General features: G+C 41.2%; 1 protein-coding gene across 1 annotated transcript in view; it reads left to right on the top strand.

Moving 5' to 3' along the window:
- GRIA4 (glutamate receptor, ionotropic, AMPA 4) overlaps positions 1-16,062 on the top strand; it is a 77,335-nt gene that overhangs the window by 46,649 nt on the left and 14,624 nt on the right. Inside the window, exon 10 of the mRNA XM_010012853.1 lies at positions 14,242-14,356. Within this exon, the coding sequence (XP_010011155.1) occupies positions 14,242-14,356 (115 nt within the window). The remainder of the gene's footprint in view (positions 1-14,241; positions 14,357-16,062) is intronic.

Below are 16,062 nucleotides of genomic sequence, written 5' to 3'. Positions count from 1 at the left end.
AGACCACAAGAGAAGATACTGTGGCATCAAATGAAATAATTGCAAACACTCAGACCACATCTAGAATACTGTATCCTTTTTTTGGCCTGCTAATTGAAGAAAAACATCAATAAAATTAAGCCATTTCAGTGGAAGGTGATCAAGATGGAAGCTGGAGCATCTGCCCTGTAAGGAGAGGCTGAAGGAGCTGGGCTTGTTCAGCCTGGAGCAGAGGTGGCTTTAGGGGAGCCTCCATAGTGCCTGTGGGGAGGTCTTTGAGGAGATGGAGCCAGGCTCTTCACAGCAGTACAGGGCGGGAAGCTAAGGGACAAGCATAAACTGAAAGAGAAGTTCAGACTGGATGTAAGCAGGAACTTTTTCCCCTAACTGCCTGGGGATAGTTTGACTGTGACACTGGTGGCCCAGAGAAGTTTTGCAGTCTCCATCCTTGGAAGTTTTCAGACTATGACTGGATGAAGCCCTGAGCAGCTTGGTCTGCCCTCAGAGCTGGCTCCTGTATGAGCAGAAGGTTGGACCAGAGACCTCCTGAGGTGCCTTCCAGACTGCACTATGCTATAATGTTCTTTTGACAATTACGAATGTGAAAAGGACATCTTCAACCATCACATTCAACCTTCTGGAACTATAGGAGTATTTGGAAAGTTGTAGGAGCTTATGGAGAGGGTTCTCTTTCTGCCTAGTTTTCTCCATAGTAGAAGGCCTTCTCCCCAACTTGTACAAATGCTGTTAGGCTTTAGTTATGATTTCTGTGAATCAAAAGTAAATCAGATTTTTAAAATCTAAATCTTGTTCTCATAATGGAAAAGCGAAAGAGAGTGAGAATATTTTAACTCAGTGAAATAAGTGGCAGTGCTTCATATCTCTGCTTTGCCAGGGCAAAGAGAGCCCTTAACTTCCTAAACAGCCTTATATAGCTGCTGAGTGACTGACAGCATGGACCTTTGTGGAACCCCTAAGAATGGGGTCAAAAGGTAGAGGAGTTATACGTTATGGGAGTCAGACTGCTCAGGTTGGCTGAGCCCCACTTTTGGCAGAGTATGCATAAAAATTAGGAGTATCTGATGGTTAAAGACTGAGTTGAGGGAATGTGAACAGCAGTTTAAGCTTAGTCTAGCTCTAGGAAATGATTACCACTGGGAGACCAGAAGGATAAATTCTCTGTGAACACTTGCCTGAAGAGGTGCAAAGATTTAAAAAGATTAAGTTGTGGATGCCACATCCCTGGAAGTGTTGCTTTGAGCACCCTGGTCTAGTGGAAGGTGTCCATGCCTGTAGCAAGGGCGTTGGAACTAGGTGATCTTTAAGGTCCCTTCCAACCCAAATGCCCATCGACCTCAGAGGGATAGTGAAGACTAATAGTGTAGTATAACTGTGCTGTGAATATTTAAAGTCAATTCCTCCTTCAGGTGTTTGCATGATTATTTCAAATCCGTGAGGTGTGTACCTCAGAACAAATGCCTGAGTAGATGTCTCAACGTCTTTGATCAAAGGAACTGTTTTGGAGACAAAACAATAGGGAAAATGTAACTTAAACTAATGGTTTCTTTAAAAGTCTGTGGTCTATGACCACATGTTGTTTTGCGTTCCCTTTAGAAAGCAATAGCAGAAATCTCTATCGCCAGTGGACCCTCCTCCCCAGGTTTTTTTACTAGCAGTGCCGTATGGGCAATGTGTTCAGGACAACAGCAATTACATTAGTTGGATCTCCGTATCCACTGTGGACATCTGTTAGTAATTTACATACCTTGTTTTGTCTACAGCCTGACTGCTCATATTTGAAACAGTACAAGCACAAGTATTACTGTACTGATGTGACTGTGCTTGGTGTGAGTGGTATGAGTGCTGGTGTATTTGCATTTGCTGCTGTATACATGGCTGTACCAATGGTGACATTATATAGCTATTTGCCAGAGGGATTAGATTGCCCTTGACTGATAAATTCACCTGATCTTGGACTGATGTTCAGCTGGCTTCAGGGCATTTTAATTATCAGCACACTGGCTATTGTACTGACCATCTTGTCCAGTTGCTGGCACCATTTATGTTTGTCTCAGCCTATCAGATCTTCCTCATTAACTTCTGCAATTATATTCAGACAGAAAGTCCTAGGAACACTTCCAGCTAATCCCCATTTTGGCTACTGACCAAATAAGGCTTTATATAACACAACTGTAATTGCTTCATTTGTACGGTATTGATCTGCCATTAGGCAAAACACAAGCCAGCATTTCACTAAGGTTCAAGTTATGCAGTATTATTTATTGTTTGCATTGCAATTGCAGCTGGAATTCCCACCTGGGGAATGGGCCCCCTGTTTTTTCTCTCAGTCTCTACTTCTAATTAAAGTAATGAACTTCAAAGTGCTTGCATTATAATTAGACCAAAGCTTAAGAAACCGTCTCCTACCAGGAATCTTTCAATTTATTGCCTTTCTTCTAATCCTTTATGAAAAACATCAGTATGGAGTCACAAAGAAGCATGCAGAGTTACTGAAGTCTTTTCTGCCTCTTCTCAATCTAAGTTTAGGTCTGATAACAGTGTTTCACCTGTGCGGATCTTGTGAAATAGTGGTCAGTTTCTGGCAACATTAAAAATCAAGCACCCATCCTGGTTTCTTAGTGTTGCTGATGGCTTTTGGCATAGTGGCCATGTTACATTAATAACTTTGTAAACATTGATGTCAATGAATGAATTCCCTCAGAAGCAAACTGCAGTTTTGCCCTATCACTTTCCCATGTAGAGTTGCTTTCCTTACTACAAAAAAAAAAAAAAAAGGATGAGCAGACTGCTTGTATTACAGCACTTTCAGTACTGTACAGCATGCTGGCAGCATTTGGCTTTGCAGTCATTTCATGCTTCATTCTCATTAAGGTGAGACTGCAGCTTAGTGACTGAAAAGTCTAACAAGACAGGCAAAAAAATTGGTGCTCATTGGAAACAGCACCTAAATTAGTGGGTTTGTTTATAAGATAGAATACAGACATTCATAGAGTCATAGAATAGTTTGGGTTGGAAGGTCATCTAATACAACCCTCTGCAGTGAACAGGGACGTCTTCAAGTAGATCAGGCTGCTCAGAGCCTCATCCAACATGACTTCGAGTGTTTCCAGGAGTGGGGAATCTACCTCTCTGGGCAACCTGTGCCAGTATTTCACCACCCTCACTGTAAAAATGTCTTCTTTATATTTAGTCTAAATCTATCCTCTTCTAGTTTAAAACAATTACCCTTTGTCCTATCACAACAGGCCCTGCTAAAACATCTTTCCCCATCTTTCTTGTAAGGCCCCAGTAAGTACTGAAAGACCACAATAAGGTCTCCCCAGAGCCTTCACTTTCCAGACTGAACAACCCCAACTCTCTCAGCCTGTATTCATAGAAGAGGTGCTCCATCCTTCTGATAATTTTTGTGGCCCTCCTCTGGATGCATTCCAACAGGTCCATGTCTTTCCTGTGCTGAGGACTCCAGAGCTGAACATGGTACTCCAGGTGGGATCTCATGAGAGCGGAGTAGAGGGGGAGAATCACCTCCTTTGACTTGCTGGCCATGGTTCTTTTTATAAATTCAACTGAACCTGGCTAATCCATGAATTCCTGAGAACACCAATAGCAGTAAGATAATTTTTTTCCCAGTTGCAGCTGCTGAGAAGATGGCAGGAGGTATTTTCTCTCACTGTGGCTTTTGCCAAGACACCTATGTCTCTGTCACCCTGCGAATGGTTAAATGCAACACATTTTGTATGACTTTTCTCTGAGGACATCTCAGAAATATTATTTAGGATAGAGGACTTCTATCACCTTTTATGGAACATCTTAAGCTGACAGGTAGTTTGTGAAAAAGGCATGCAGAGATGCACAGCTGAGCATCTTGAGATGCTTGTAGAAATCACTCCATTGCAACTCCTGATTTTTTTTACCTTTTCTTAATCTTAAACTGACATTTTAAACTAATCAGTTGATGATGATGAGGTCTTGCTGCTTACAAGAAAGAAAATAGAGCAACATACCATAAGACATAGAATAACAAGAGAAGACCATGTCAAATATAGATCCTCTTACCCATCTTATCATTATATGTTTTTAAACCATGAGGTTCAGCTTAGCATAAATGAAAAAGTGGAGAAGTCTGACAGTAAAATCTCTTAAAATACTGCCAAATTTGAAACAGTCTCCAAAAATGCCAGATATGTTAAATACTGTATTAAGAAAGGTCTTGGGTTTATTATATTAGCTGCCCTGCTACCCACTGAATAGAACATACATTTATATAGCACACTGAGGGCTGGTTAGGAACCAAAAACCTAATTTTTGCAGTGAGTCAAACAGTGTATTTGGCTTTGCATGATTTGTAGCAAGAGACAGCAATGAGTCCTGACTGGTTTTGGAGATCGCAGTAACATTTCTTCTGGGGATAGGTGATTCAGCCTAGGACTGGGTCTTCCAGTAAAATGCTGAGTCGAAGGTACAATATTTCTCCCATTGCTGGGGCATGTTGAATGGAGTGAAAAATTAGTAGCTGCTGGAACAGCTGCCACGTGCTTTGTGCTGGAAGATTTTGATGTATCAAGTAAAATGTCCCTCTGTGTAGGCTGTCTAGTAATCTATTGGTGATATCAAACGGATTGAGGTGGATATAAAGAAGGAACAACTTTGTAAGTTACAAGGAATTACACCCTCTTTCTATTCAGTAAGCACTGAACTGAATGCAAGAGATAATAGATATGTTTTTCCTAGCCTCATTTTGGATGAAAATAGTCACTCTGCGGCATTCAGAAGTATCAACTGAAAATGCCTTAAAAATATGGCTAAGTTAGTTATTACATAAAAGAAAATTTAAATCTACTGGCCAACATCAGTAATGATGAATAATGTTTTCAATTCTGTTAAAATCAAGTCATCCATTCGAAAAACAAATAGATCATTTATGCAGACAGTAAAATGCAGTGTTTGGCTTTTTCTAGCTGATGGAGTGACATAAGGAGTCTCAAGCAACATGTGCCTGAATAACATAACATAATTTCATTTAAAGAGACCTGCACTAATGCAGTCTAGGTAGGAGAGGAGAGGGACAGTATGCAACGTGATAGAGCTTCACTGCTGTGGGCCCCACCACAAGCTATTGCTCTCTGTCTTTCAGCAGTGCAGATGTAACACGGATGGAACCTCTGTCTGGCACTGAACCACGTCCTGTGCCCTGCCATGAAAAATATACCTTTCTGTGCCAGTACTACCATTTCCTCTCAGCTAGGGATCCGTAAATTTAGGAGTTATTGGAAAGGCAGGTGAAACAGCTTCCCAACAGCCTGCTGCGACAAAACCATGAGTGAGCCTCACCTAAGGTGTAAAAAGGCAAAAGGCTTTCTGCCAGCCATGCCAGAGGTGAATCTTACCGCATCTGAAAGCACTAAGTATTTTGGGGGCATGTATTTAAAAATGCTCATTTTATGCATTTCAAATGTTCAAATATTATCGTGAGTGCTTTCAGCAATATCAAACATAAAAAACTGTAAAGGATTCAGGATTCCTGATGTTTCTGAGGCAAGAAAGAGTTTTGAGGCAGTTGGCAGTGTGCTAAGCTTGTCCTCAGAGCAATTCCTGCAGTGTGGAGAGACAGTGGTGCTCAGACACTTTTGAAAAATCCCACTGAAGCCTTTCAGACATGTATTTTAAGTTACAGGTGTTGGACTGCAGCAGCCTATTCATATAATCCTGCTTATGCTGCAACAGCAGGAAAAAATATGTACTTTGAAAAGTGGTACTGCTCAGTGAGAACAGGATTAGGTAGTTGTTAGTGAAAATTAAAATAGCTCAGACTTGGGAGAAAGTAGTGTTTCTCCTGCTACTAAAGACTATATACTGAACCAATATGAACAGTTACTCTAGGGACAATTGTATGTGTTTTTTATTTACCGCAAAGCTTTGAATAAATCAGAAATGAGTTGCCCTCCCAGATCAACTGCTATTGTTTTTACAGAGCAAAATACATATTTAATTGCTTGTGCCAATAAGTGTTTGAATGCTGTAATTGGAACATCTTTCTGCAAAACAGCTTTTAATTTATATAAATATTTTAAACTACAGTCATCAGACCTCTAGCTAGTGTAAATTGCCAGAAGTTCTTTGGATTTAAAGTAGCTGTGGCAATTTTTAGCAGCAGTGGGTCTCCCATTAATTGGAACTCCTGCTGATCCTCAGGGTGTCAGTTTGGCTTATATTTGTTTACAAAGCTCAGTGCAAGTAACTAAGCTGCCTACTTATGATATACATAGAGGCTGTGAACACTCGGTGCCCCTGGAAGTTAGCCATTTTATTTAGATAGCTAAAGGAAGAGCATTATTCTAATTTCAACTAGCCACAATTAAAAATTATTTGAGCAGTGCTTTAATTTTCCCTTCTCGAAACAATACCAATACATACACACTGTTGTACAGACAATTTATTTTTAGTGTTGTAGAATATTTTGAGATACTCTTCTAATATTGGACAGTGTGTTTTCAAATAACATTTATAAATGCTATCAGCTTCTAATGCGGCACACGTAATGCCCATAGCTTTTTTGCTAGACTTTCAACTTTCTACAGGCCAGTCAGTTCCTCAGGGGTATGCAGATTTTGCAGGATGGACTTCAAGAGTCATCCACTGTCCTAGTGGATCCTCAGCTGGGCCCAGACACTCAACTGAGATGGCTGGTCTCATCCTTTCTCCAATAAGCATGTGCATAGCGGTGGAACAGTTAAGCAGGAAAGCCTGAGAGAGTGACTGCAGAAGAACTAGCATTGTTGTGAAGACTCACATCTTGAATACTAGTAGTTCTTTATTTAATATAAATGCTCAGCAAGCTATCGGAACAAGTGCCAAGGGAGGCTGGAACTAGGTGATCTTAAGGTCCTTTCCAACCCTAACCATTTTATGTTTCTATGATTCTATTACTCTATTTAGTTTGAACTATCGGCTGCACATGAAAATGTTTTGATGTGTGCTGGGCTTCAGGACTTGAATACATATTTTTCATACAAACAGCATTACAGCATGCAAACCTTTATAAATCCCAATATAAAAATTATTCCTATAAACTTTTGAATGTCTTTAAAAAAACATGATTTTGAAGTTCTCCATTTGTCATTAAAATTTAGATTGTTTCTCTTCTCAAAATGCTCTTGCATTAGTTCTCTTTTTTAATGTTTGCATTATTGATCCTTCAAGCCTTCTGAGTACAGAATGATGTAAGCTTTGGCTACATCTTCCTCATTAACGGAGTGCTTGTTTCATTCCTAATTTATTAAACATATTCAGCCACTGCCATGCAGCTTTACACTTAATTTCTCTTGATGAATTGTCAAACACCCTTAAGCTGCACTGCATTTTGTGTCATGTTACAATCTGCCATCAGCATTTTTCAAAAGATGGCTAAAATAAGCAGCTCAGGAGATTGGTAGGTTTTAATTTTTTGCTTGTAAGGTTGCATTTTAATTTTTCCTATTTAAAATCATTTGAACGGGTGTTATGAACATCCGGGAAAAAATGTGCTCACTTGTGTTTCCCTCTGAGACAGATTTTCAGATGCATCCAGGAAGTACTAGGTTGTGTGGCGAGGAGAGTCTCTTGGACAGCTGTGGCCTCCTCTTCCCAAGACCCCTGGGTTGGATGCAGATTACATCATGAGAGAGTAACTGTGATTCACAGCACTGAAATAAGGGCACTGAACTTGGCTTCACTGGGGTCTCCTTCTGCTTTGTCCTGAGGGAGAATCCCCTCCAGCCTGCGCCAGGAGGGCCATGGGGCTTGTCTGAGAGATGGCTGCATCAGAGCTGTCCAAAGTCTAAGGATGAAAATGAGCTTTGAGTTGCTTGAAATGTGTCATCAATTGCCAACACATTGCTTGCTGGCTGTGACACTGTGGTCTTGGGAAAGCTTGTTCCTTCAGTGCACTCCTCCTGTGGATGCACCACTGCATCCATGGCTTCACTGATTGATAGTAGTTTACTGATCCCCACTTCTTTCCAGGAACTACTTATATGGGAGTATATATACAACAAATGTCTATGTTAAAGTAGTCATGGATTTTACTGGAATAAAAAGCAAATCCCTATATTTTGCCAATTGGTCCTTACCTTGTTTATGGCCTACCTGTGGTGCTTTGATCACTTAACATCCAGATACTCTTAGTTTGAAGTTTGCTATACTTCCATGAAGTTTCTATACTTCTATAGCAAGCTGCATATAGAAAACCATATAGCAAGCTATACTACATAGTTCAGAGAACCTAAGGCTAAAGAGAGGTGGCATCCCTCTGCACAATGTGACTTCTGTGTGACTGAGCAGTTTCTGAGGCTTTCAAATCCTTGTGGGAAGGATTTGTGAAAAGCCTTTTAGAGGGTCAGGGTCTTGGCTTCTGCCTCAGTAGCTGGGGTGGTGGCACCAGCAGTTCTAGGACAATACACTGTGCAATGTGGCTGCAGTTTAAACAAAGCTGTCTGTGCATATAGAGTCTCATTAATGAATCATGTTATTTTTGCACATCCTGCTTCTTCCTTATTTCAAGTGAATAACATCCCCAACACTAAGCAGCGAAACAACAGTGCTGCCGGCTGTAAAGATAACAGCAGAATTTCACCCAGAATCCGCCCAGGATTCAGGGAAGTATTTTGCTATCTAGCATGCCAGGTACACAGAATTTATGAGACTTAAGTTCAGGGAAGTGATTTGGGAAAATGTCAAAGCTGTTTAAATAACTAAGACATTTAAGTTTTCCTGGCAAAACTCTACTGGTGGCCTAAAAGATTGTTATTAAATGCTCCCAGCACAGAGCCTGCTTTTGTTGTAATGAGTACTTAGGGACCTGTCTGTGCCTTTATGCTATTTAGTACTCAAAAACAGGTATTCTGAAACCTGACTTCATGGAGGAGGTCTCCTTCACTACGTGCTCAGGCCAAGGCTGAGTCCTCTGAATTGCCTTTGTGGATGGTGCTGAGCAGTGCTGGTGGGTGGTGCTTTCCACCATCTGTGGAACCACTGTGCATCCAGGGAATTTGGGAGCTGAAAGACTTAAACAGAGAGCAGCTGTGGCTGAGACTGTCAGGCTGGAGAGAGCCTTTTCTACCTGCTGTACGTATTCAAGCTCTGGGCATTAGGCTCTGGAAAACAGGACTGATCTTACTGTGCAGGATGCATTTCATGGTTTAGCTTCTGGTTTCTTAGAGGTGGTGAGCTGCTGTGCTTAAAAAGGTACTTAAAATGTTGCATTAGGCAGAACTCGGTGCCCCCTCCCATGCTGTTCTCCTATGGCTGTCTCAAATTATCTGTAGTGCTTGTTATGTTGGCTGCTGTGCTGCCTAGTCTGGGCCTCTGTCTCATTCCCTCATGGTGCAGGGACCTTCACATGTCTCAGTCAGACTTGGAAATACCCCTCCTGTGGCTGAACACATAATTGCTAGGTACCACAGTGTTGTATGTGATAGTGTTCAGGTTGTTTGTTGAATACCTGCCTCACTGCTTCGTACAGACTGAAATCTAATGGATGGGTTACCTGTTAACCATTGCTGTGACCCAAACTCAGTGGAAGTCAAAGCAGACTTCTCTGCTAGCTTCCCTGGGCTTTGGGCAAGCACCTTATTGTGGTTCTTTTGGGGTACTGGATGAGGTATCACTGCCTGAAATCAAGAGATGTTATTTTGCAAGGAACTGGGTAGTTGTGTTGTCATCTGCTTGTGCAGTTTTATCTTTTGCTAACTGTCAAAGGCATATCTACAGTTCACACAGGCAGGCTCTTTAAAAAAAGAAGTGACACTGATTTACTTTTCAGACTGCTTATTACAGTTTATTTATGGGGAGATGGAAAGGGATTTAAAATAAACAAGAATGATTTAATTCTCATCAAGATTTTCATACCTTAATTCTATGGGCAGCTTTAAAAAAGCTGTGATCCATACATCGCAATCACTGTCCATGCGCTCATGTAATTGCGAAGTGAGGTATCAGTGTTGTGCAAGGGCTGCAGTTTTGGCTGAACTGGCTTAACTATTGCATACAAGGACTCCATCTTCTTCTGAGTAACAGAAAAAGCAGGATTGTGCAGTGACAGCAAGGATTAAGTCAAAGCACGTGCCTGCTTTCTACTTTTAAACTCTTACTCTTGCAAAGATTTCAATTCCTTTATTGAGGAACACATTGTTCTTCAGTGGGAATTTTGGCTAAGAAGTGTGGCATTAAGGGTACAGTCCTATTTTTTAACGATGAACAGTTTCTGCCATGGATATTCCAGATGCACAATGCTGTCCTCTGTGGCAGAATGCAGCACTGTCTAGGATGAATATGAGTGATCTAGTCTGGCTGTAAAGTCTCAGGTATATAGTTTTCAATGTAGTCACCATTGCACCTATCAGGATCTCAGCTACAGCATTTCTGTAGGAAATACAGCAGTGTTGAGCAAAGGTTCTCTGTGTTTTGCTGACCAGAAGGAAATTACTTATTTCCACATGTTGAGGTGGACCTGGATAACAAAGCAACAAAGAAAGCAGTGTGAAACTAACCTGGTTTTACATGGCCTACTAGACATGATGAGGACAATAATGTGTTATGTTTCTAAACAATACGGTTTAATTTCAGAACAATGATTGCAGCTTAAATCCACATTTACTTCTTCATCCTTTTTATTTTCATTTCTCTATTGTGCTGTGAAACTGTCTATGGATATGGCTAATAACCCAGCTAAATAACCCTCTCATGAATGAGTTTCATTTATTTATTTATTACTCTAGGATTACTATCAACCAGCTGCAGCTTCTCTATATGACTGTGGGAAAATTTTCCTTCATGATCTTTAATGTTTTGAAATAGAAATTCAAACATTTGGCAAGTGTGAAAGCTCTTGCCCTTCAGTACCGAAATTAAATGTGAAAACTTGTATCAGTTTTCAAAAAAATGTCACCTAGTTCCTTTTTATTCATCTTAGAATATCCAGATAAAAGGTCTAAGAAGACACTAACTTGAAAAGCTTCAAAAAAACTTTGTACGTTATCAGGTAACATCTTCACCCAAGATAAGATAAAGATTAAGAAAATACCTTTGTCAGTATTTTAGCATATGGACTTTGTCTAATTCAGCGAGCTTTAGTGTTCATACTTGATAGACTACAGCTTAGAGGAAACAGTATGAAGATGCTTTTACAGATCGACTGATTGATAGCACTTCACATCTGCTTCAGAATGATGCCGAGCTTAAGTGGCTTTTTCAATTGAGAGTTAGTGATATTCCTTGAAATACATTTCACTTTTCATGGCAGTGATCACTCCTGCCTGCATCTGTAGCACTGTAAAAGCAGCTGTTTATGTTATTGCTACCCAGAGTGACAATTAGACATAGCAGCATTAAATTAGACCTTGGTTTGTTTCCTGTTGAAGTGAGAAGGAGTTTTGACATTCACTATGTAGACAGCAAGCTCAAGCTGTATATCTAAGCCATTTTCAGAATAAGTAATATTTCTCAGCGTCAAAGAAATAGTGTTTCTAGGATCATCTTTCATCTGTGGCTCAATCCCAATGTCCTTACAAAGGTAAAATTTACATTTAGTATACCGGAAATTTGTCTGTAAAGTGGCAAGGCTGGCTGCAGTTGCCTTTCTGAATGGGGCAAACAGGCCAAAAGCATACCCTTTGTGGCTTAAAGCTGAGTGGGAAAGATCTGTAGTACATATGACTGGTTCAAAAGCAATTGCCTCCAAGAACAAAAGGGACAAATGAACAATTTCATTCTGATTTTGCAATTGCTCTTCTCCCTCTGGAGTGTGAATCATAATTAAAGCACTTACACAGAATCTAATTTGTCAGCCTGGCTGCTAAGTTCTCCTTAAAGATTTATCCACAAAGAGCAGTCTGTTATCACTCCCACTACATCCTACAGTTCTCATTTTCACTTTCAGGGACAGGCAAGCAATTACATTATCTGTATTGAAAATCTTGTATAAATGTAACTACTGCAAAGCTAGGTGAAGTCAGATCTACATTTTCTAAACTTCATGACCAGCCAGCAAAGTCCTGTCTCATTTCCAGAAAAAGCTATGTGAAAAGCTGTTGCCAGAAGACTGTTAAGGTATGTCCTGTTCCATAAATGTCCCACAAATGGACTAAGGAACACTTCAGAAGCTGTGATATACTGTTGTCTGTACCTGTCTGTCAGGAAGATCACTTTTTCCATTCTGGACCCCCAGGGACCAGAGACCAGATGTCTCTAGAGAGGGTGAGTCAAAAGCCCCAGTGGTTTCTGGTGGCATAAGATCTGATGGAGCCCTGCCACCAGAGGATCTCTTTTCCCCAGCCCTTCTCTGAGTGCTTTGGAAGTGTTGCATCCTCTCATAATCGGTGAGGGGAAGATGCCATTGACAGACACAGGTCTTGACAATTCCCACTCACACCTGACAGACAGATCTTGACAGCATTAAACAAATTCAGAAAGAGAAACTTCATCTTTCTCAACCACGTATTGTCCCTGAAGAGCAGCAGTTAAGCTGCCAGCACCTCACAGATGCTTCTTTCCCTTTGGATATGAATGGTGCTTCAAGGACATGATGCCACTGCTCCACATGCCTCTGCAGATCCACAAGGAAGCCTGGGCAGACACCCACCAGAAAGTGTACTTATCTAATAGGCATGGATGCACTAGGGACTCTGAACATGAAAAGAGGAAGAAAAAAGTTCATTATGAGTTTTGCATAAATTCTTATGTAGTTGTGTACCATTAGGATATATGACTGTTAAGGATCTTAGTAATAAAGATAGGAACTCGTACACTTCAATAAGTGCAAAGGTTCTTCAGGAGGTGATGTAGGTTGCATAAATGCCTTGGAAGATTAGTTATCAACCAATCTTAAAATGTCTGTAGTGACTGTAGTTCCTGTAATAAATCCAGATGCCATACATTTCAGTTTGTATTGAGCTATATATACTGTCTGCTCTGCCATCCAATCTTAATGCTTTCTGGACACCTAAAAGAAAACCTCTGAGCATGCACAGAAGCAACCCCATCTTAGGACCAACTGTGTCCCTTTCTTGCCTGAGTTTCAGTGCACTCCCAGCACGCTTGAATTCATGCAGAAGAGGTGATTCTGTGCTTTAGCCTTTGTGTTGGCAATCCCCCTCTGCCTGTATAGATCCAAAGTCTCAGATATTTCTCTCATCTGAAAAAACATGAAATGAAAGACACCAGGTTCACGGAGTCCCTTGCAGTCTGTTGTGCCTACACCACTGTGCTGCTAGCAAAGCAGGATTCATCTTTCATCCAGTGGTAGCATAACATGTATAAATCCTCCAGGGCAAAGTCCTTAGCATGTCCCAACTACCTGCTTACATCTCAGCACTGCTGGCTGCACTGTCCCTGGTTTCCTCAGAGGCAGCCCTCCACCACCTTCCTTCCCCACACCATAGGCACCCTTCAGACTGGGAGACAAGGTGCTCCACCAGGGTAGCCAGGCAGCCTCTGGAGTCACAGCAGTAAGGTAGACCCCAGGTCCTGGATTTCAGCTAAGTCTCTACTGTGCAAAGGGAGCAGGACTCTAGAGCCTACAGCCCAAATATATGGATGTGCCTACAGCAGGTGATGAAGCTTCAGACGGGCAGGTCTCCTAGCACTGTTTTGTACATTGTTTTGTATTGACTGCATCTAGACAGCATCATGGTTCTTGTGCCAGCTGTTAGCACTCCTCTTCAGCTCTGCCTCACACTGCCTGGTTTTGGAGGCTTAGCCCATCACTTGTGCGGGATCACTCGGAAGTGCTATATGTCAAAACTGTACGTGACACAGTGACTGGCAACATCTAGCATAGGCTCTCTGGATCTTGCCTCTCTAGTACATGGGAACACATTTTCCCATCCGATTGAAAAATCAGCCTGGGCCCACACTGGCCCAGTATATAAGTATATATATATTCTAAATATAGATTCAAATAAATCCATGTAAAAAGTTTATCATTCAAGGCAGAGTTTTATCATCATTTTGCAAAGATAGTTTTGGTTGGTTGATAGAATTTTCATGTTAAAAGCCAAGCCATTCTGGAAATCATTTCTACACTGGAAACACATTTTTCACATTTGAAAGTAACCACAATTATTTTTGCTGCCAAGGGCTTTGAAATATGGAAATGAGAGGTTTATTTAGTGTGTGGATCAAGCTTATAAACAGCTTAAGTCCTCATTCCTTCTAACATCTTAACAGCTGTGCAGTTTCTTACAAAATATGTTTTATCGTTTCAAGAAATGCTGTTAACCTCGCAGTTTTAAAACTGAATGAACAAGGCCTCTTGGACAAATTGAAAAACAAATGGTGGTACGACAAAGGAGAATGTGGCAGCGGGGGAGGTGACTCCAAGGTTAGCCTCAATGTCACCAAAAGCGGGTAAACAGTATGTAAAGTAATTGGTGCATCTGCTGGGGTTTTACCTGCGACGAAACAGCCTCACCAGTAGCACAGCACTGCTGGTACTTGCAGTTGAAATCTAGGTGTATGCAATTACTGTCAAAGCAAAAATATTTGCATTTGTTTAAGCGTCCCACAGGGAACCTGTAAGCGGCCTCTGCTGTGAGATCACCAGTTTTCAGAAACCTGCATCTTCTGAAATCATGGTGAGCCTTTTCCAAACTTGTGCTTGTGAACAAGCAGTTTGAAACCTTCAGGACCCACTAACAGCTCAGACTTTTTTCCTAATATATGGTACTACCCAAAATATTTTTCAGTGACAGTAGAGGAAAAGGGTGAACACCAGTGTGACTGCCTCTAGCAGTAATCTAATGCATGGTCCAGGCTCAGGGATCCACTATTGACACAAACAATACTGGTGCAAATCACAATTTTCACATGAGCATCCAAAATAGGAGGACAATTTTCAGCTAAAATATCTTCACTCTGGCATTTCCTGATATCTTACCAGCAAACTGAAATCCATGGTGGTTCCCTAGGCAGAATTTATCAGACAGGAATTTTAGGCTGAGGTGATGACAGCTTCTTAGTCTTCCTGCAGTTCCATATCTTCCATATGGCCATTGCCACTACTTCCTTGCCTCCACACAGCTTCCTTTTGGGAAACTGCCTTGTGGTGAAAAGAAGCAAAGATGTGGAAGATGGCGAAGGGGAGGAAGATGAAGTTATTAAAAATATGCCTTCTGTGCCAGGCAGCATATAATCATATTTATTTATGTGCTTGTGTGTAAACAGTGTATAAGAGAATGCTGCACAGGTAACTGTGCAAGCACAGAGCTAGTCAGATACAGAAGTTTAAATTTGGCTGATTTGTTAGACACAGTTTATACAGTTTTCTTTACAGTTTCCTATATACGTTTTTTTCTTACTATTTTCTCTCCTTCTTTAGTCCTCCTGCTTTTTCATGCTGTGTCTGGCCTCAGGGACTATCCCTTGGGCTGTTCTGCACTCACCCGGAACTGCTCTCCTAATCCTCTTCACTTCGTCTTCAGTCCTGCTGCTCTACCTGTTTTTCCCCCACCGCTCTGCTTGCCAGCAGTCACAGTTTCAAAAATGGTCTCTATTTTCTCTTCTAAAGTGCTTAAACATTTTAGACCTGATGGCACTTACCTGCAAGTGGAGCAGACACCAACTTCTTTTAAAAAAATTGACAAGTGAACCATAAATCTCCCGTGTTGCTACTATTATATGCTCCACCCAAGCCTGAACTTTGGATTATTGATGGAGGGCTTTTTATTGTATTTAATGATTCATATCATTAAAATACCTTAGTTTTCTTAGAATACACTCCTCAAAAACCTCCTGTGATTGCAGGGTGAGATAAAAGTTAGGTAGCAAACCAAGGATGCTTAAAAATTACTTTTCCTAATTACCACCCACTGGTGCTTTGGGTCATGGAGCAGAAGGGGAACAGCTCAGAGTAGAGACATGGGCAGGGCTTCACCAAGGAAATGTCTGGAAATGCTGAAGGAGCAAGTTTGGAGTGATGGCAAGTGACAGAAAAAGGAGTGGGAGAAAAAAGTAGAACAGAAAGACCAGGAGTGTGGTCCATGGAGAAACAGGGAGGACCTGTGAATGCAGGAGGGAGGAAGGAACACA

The sequence above is a fragment of the Nestor notabilis genome, unplaced genomic scaffold (assembly GCF_000696875.1).
Source record: "Nestor notabilis isolate BGI_N333 unplaced genomic scaffold, ASM69687v1 scaffold2284, whole genome shotgun sequence".
In the NCBI taxonomy this organism is placed as follows: domain Eukaryota; kingdom Metazoa; phylum Chordata; class Aves; order Psittaciformes; family Psittacidae; genus Nestor; species Nestor notabilis.
This window is presented reverse-complemented; position numbering and strand designations above follow the sequence as displayed.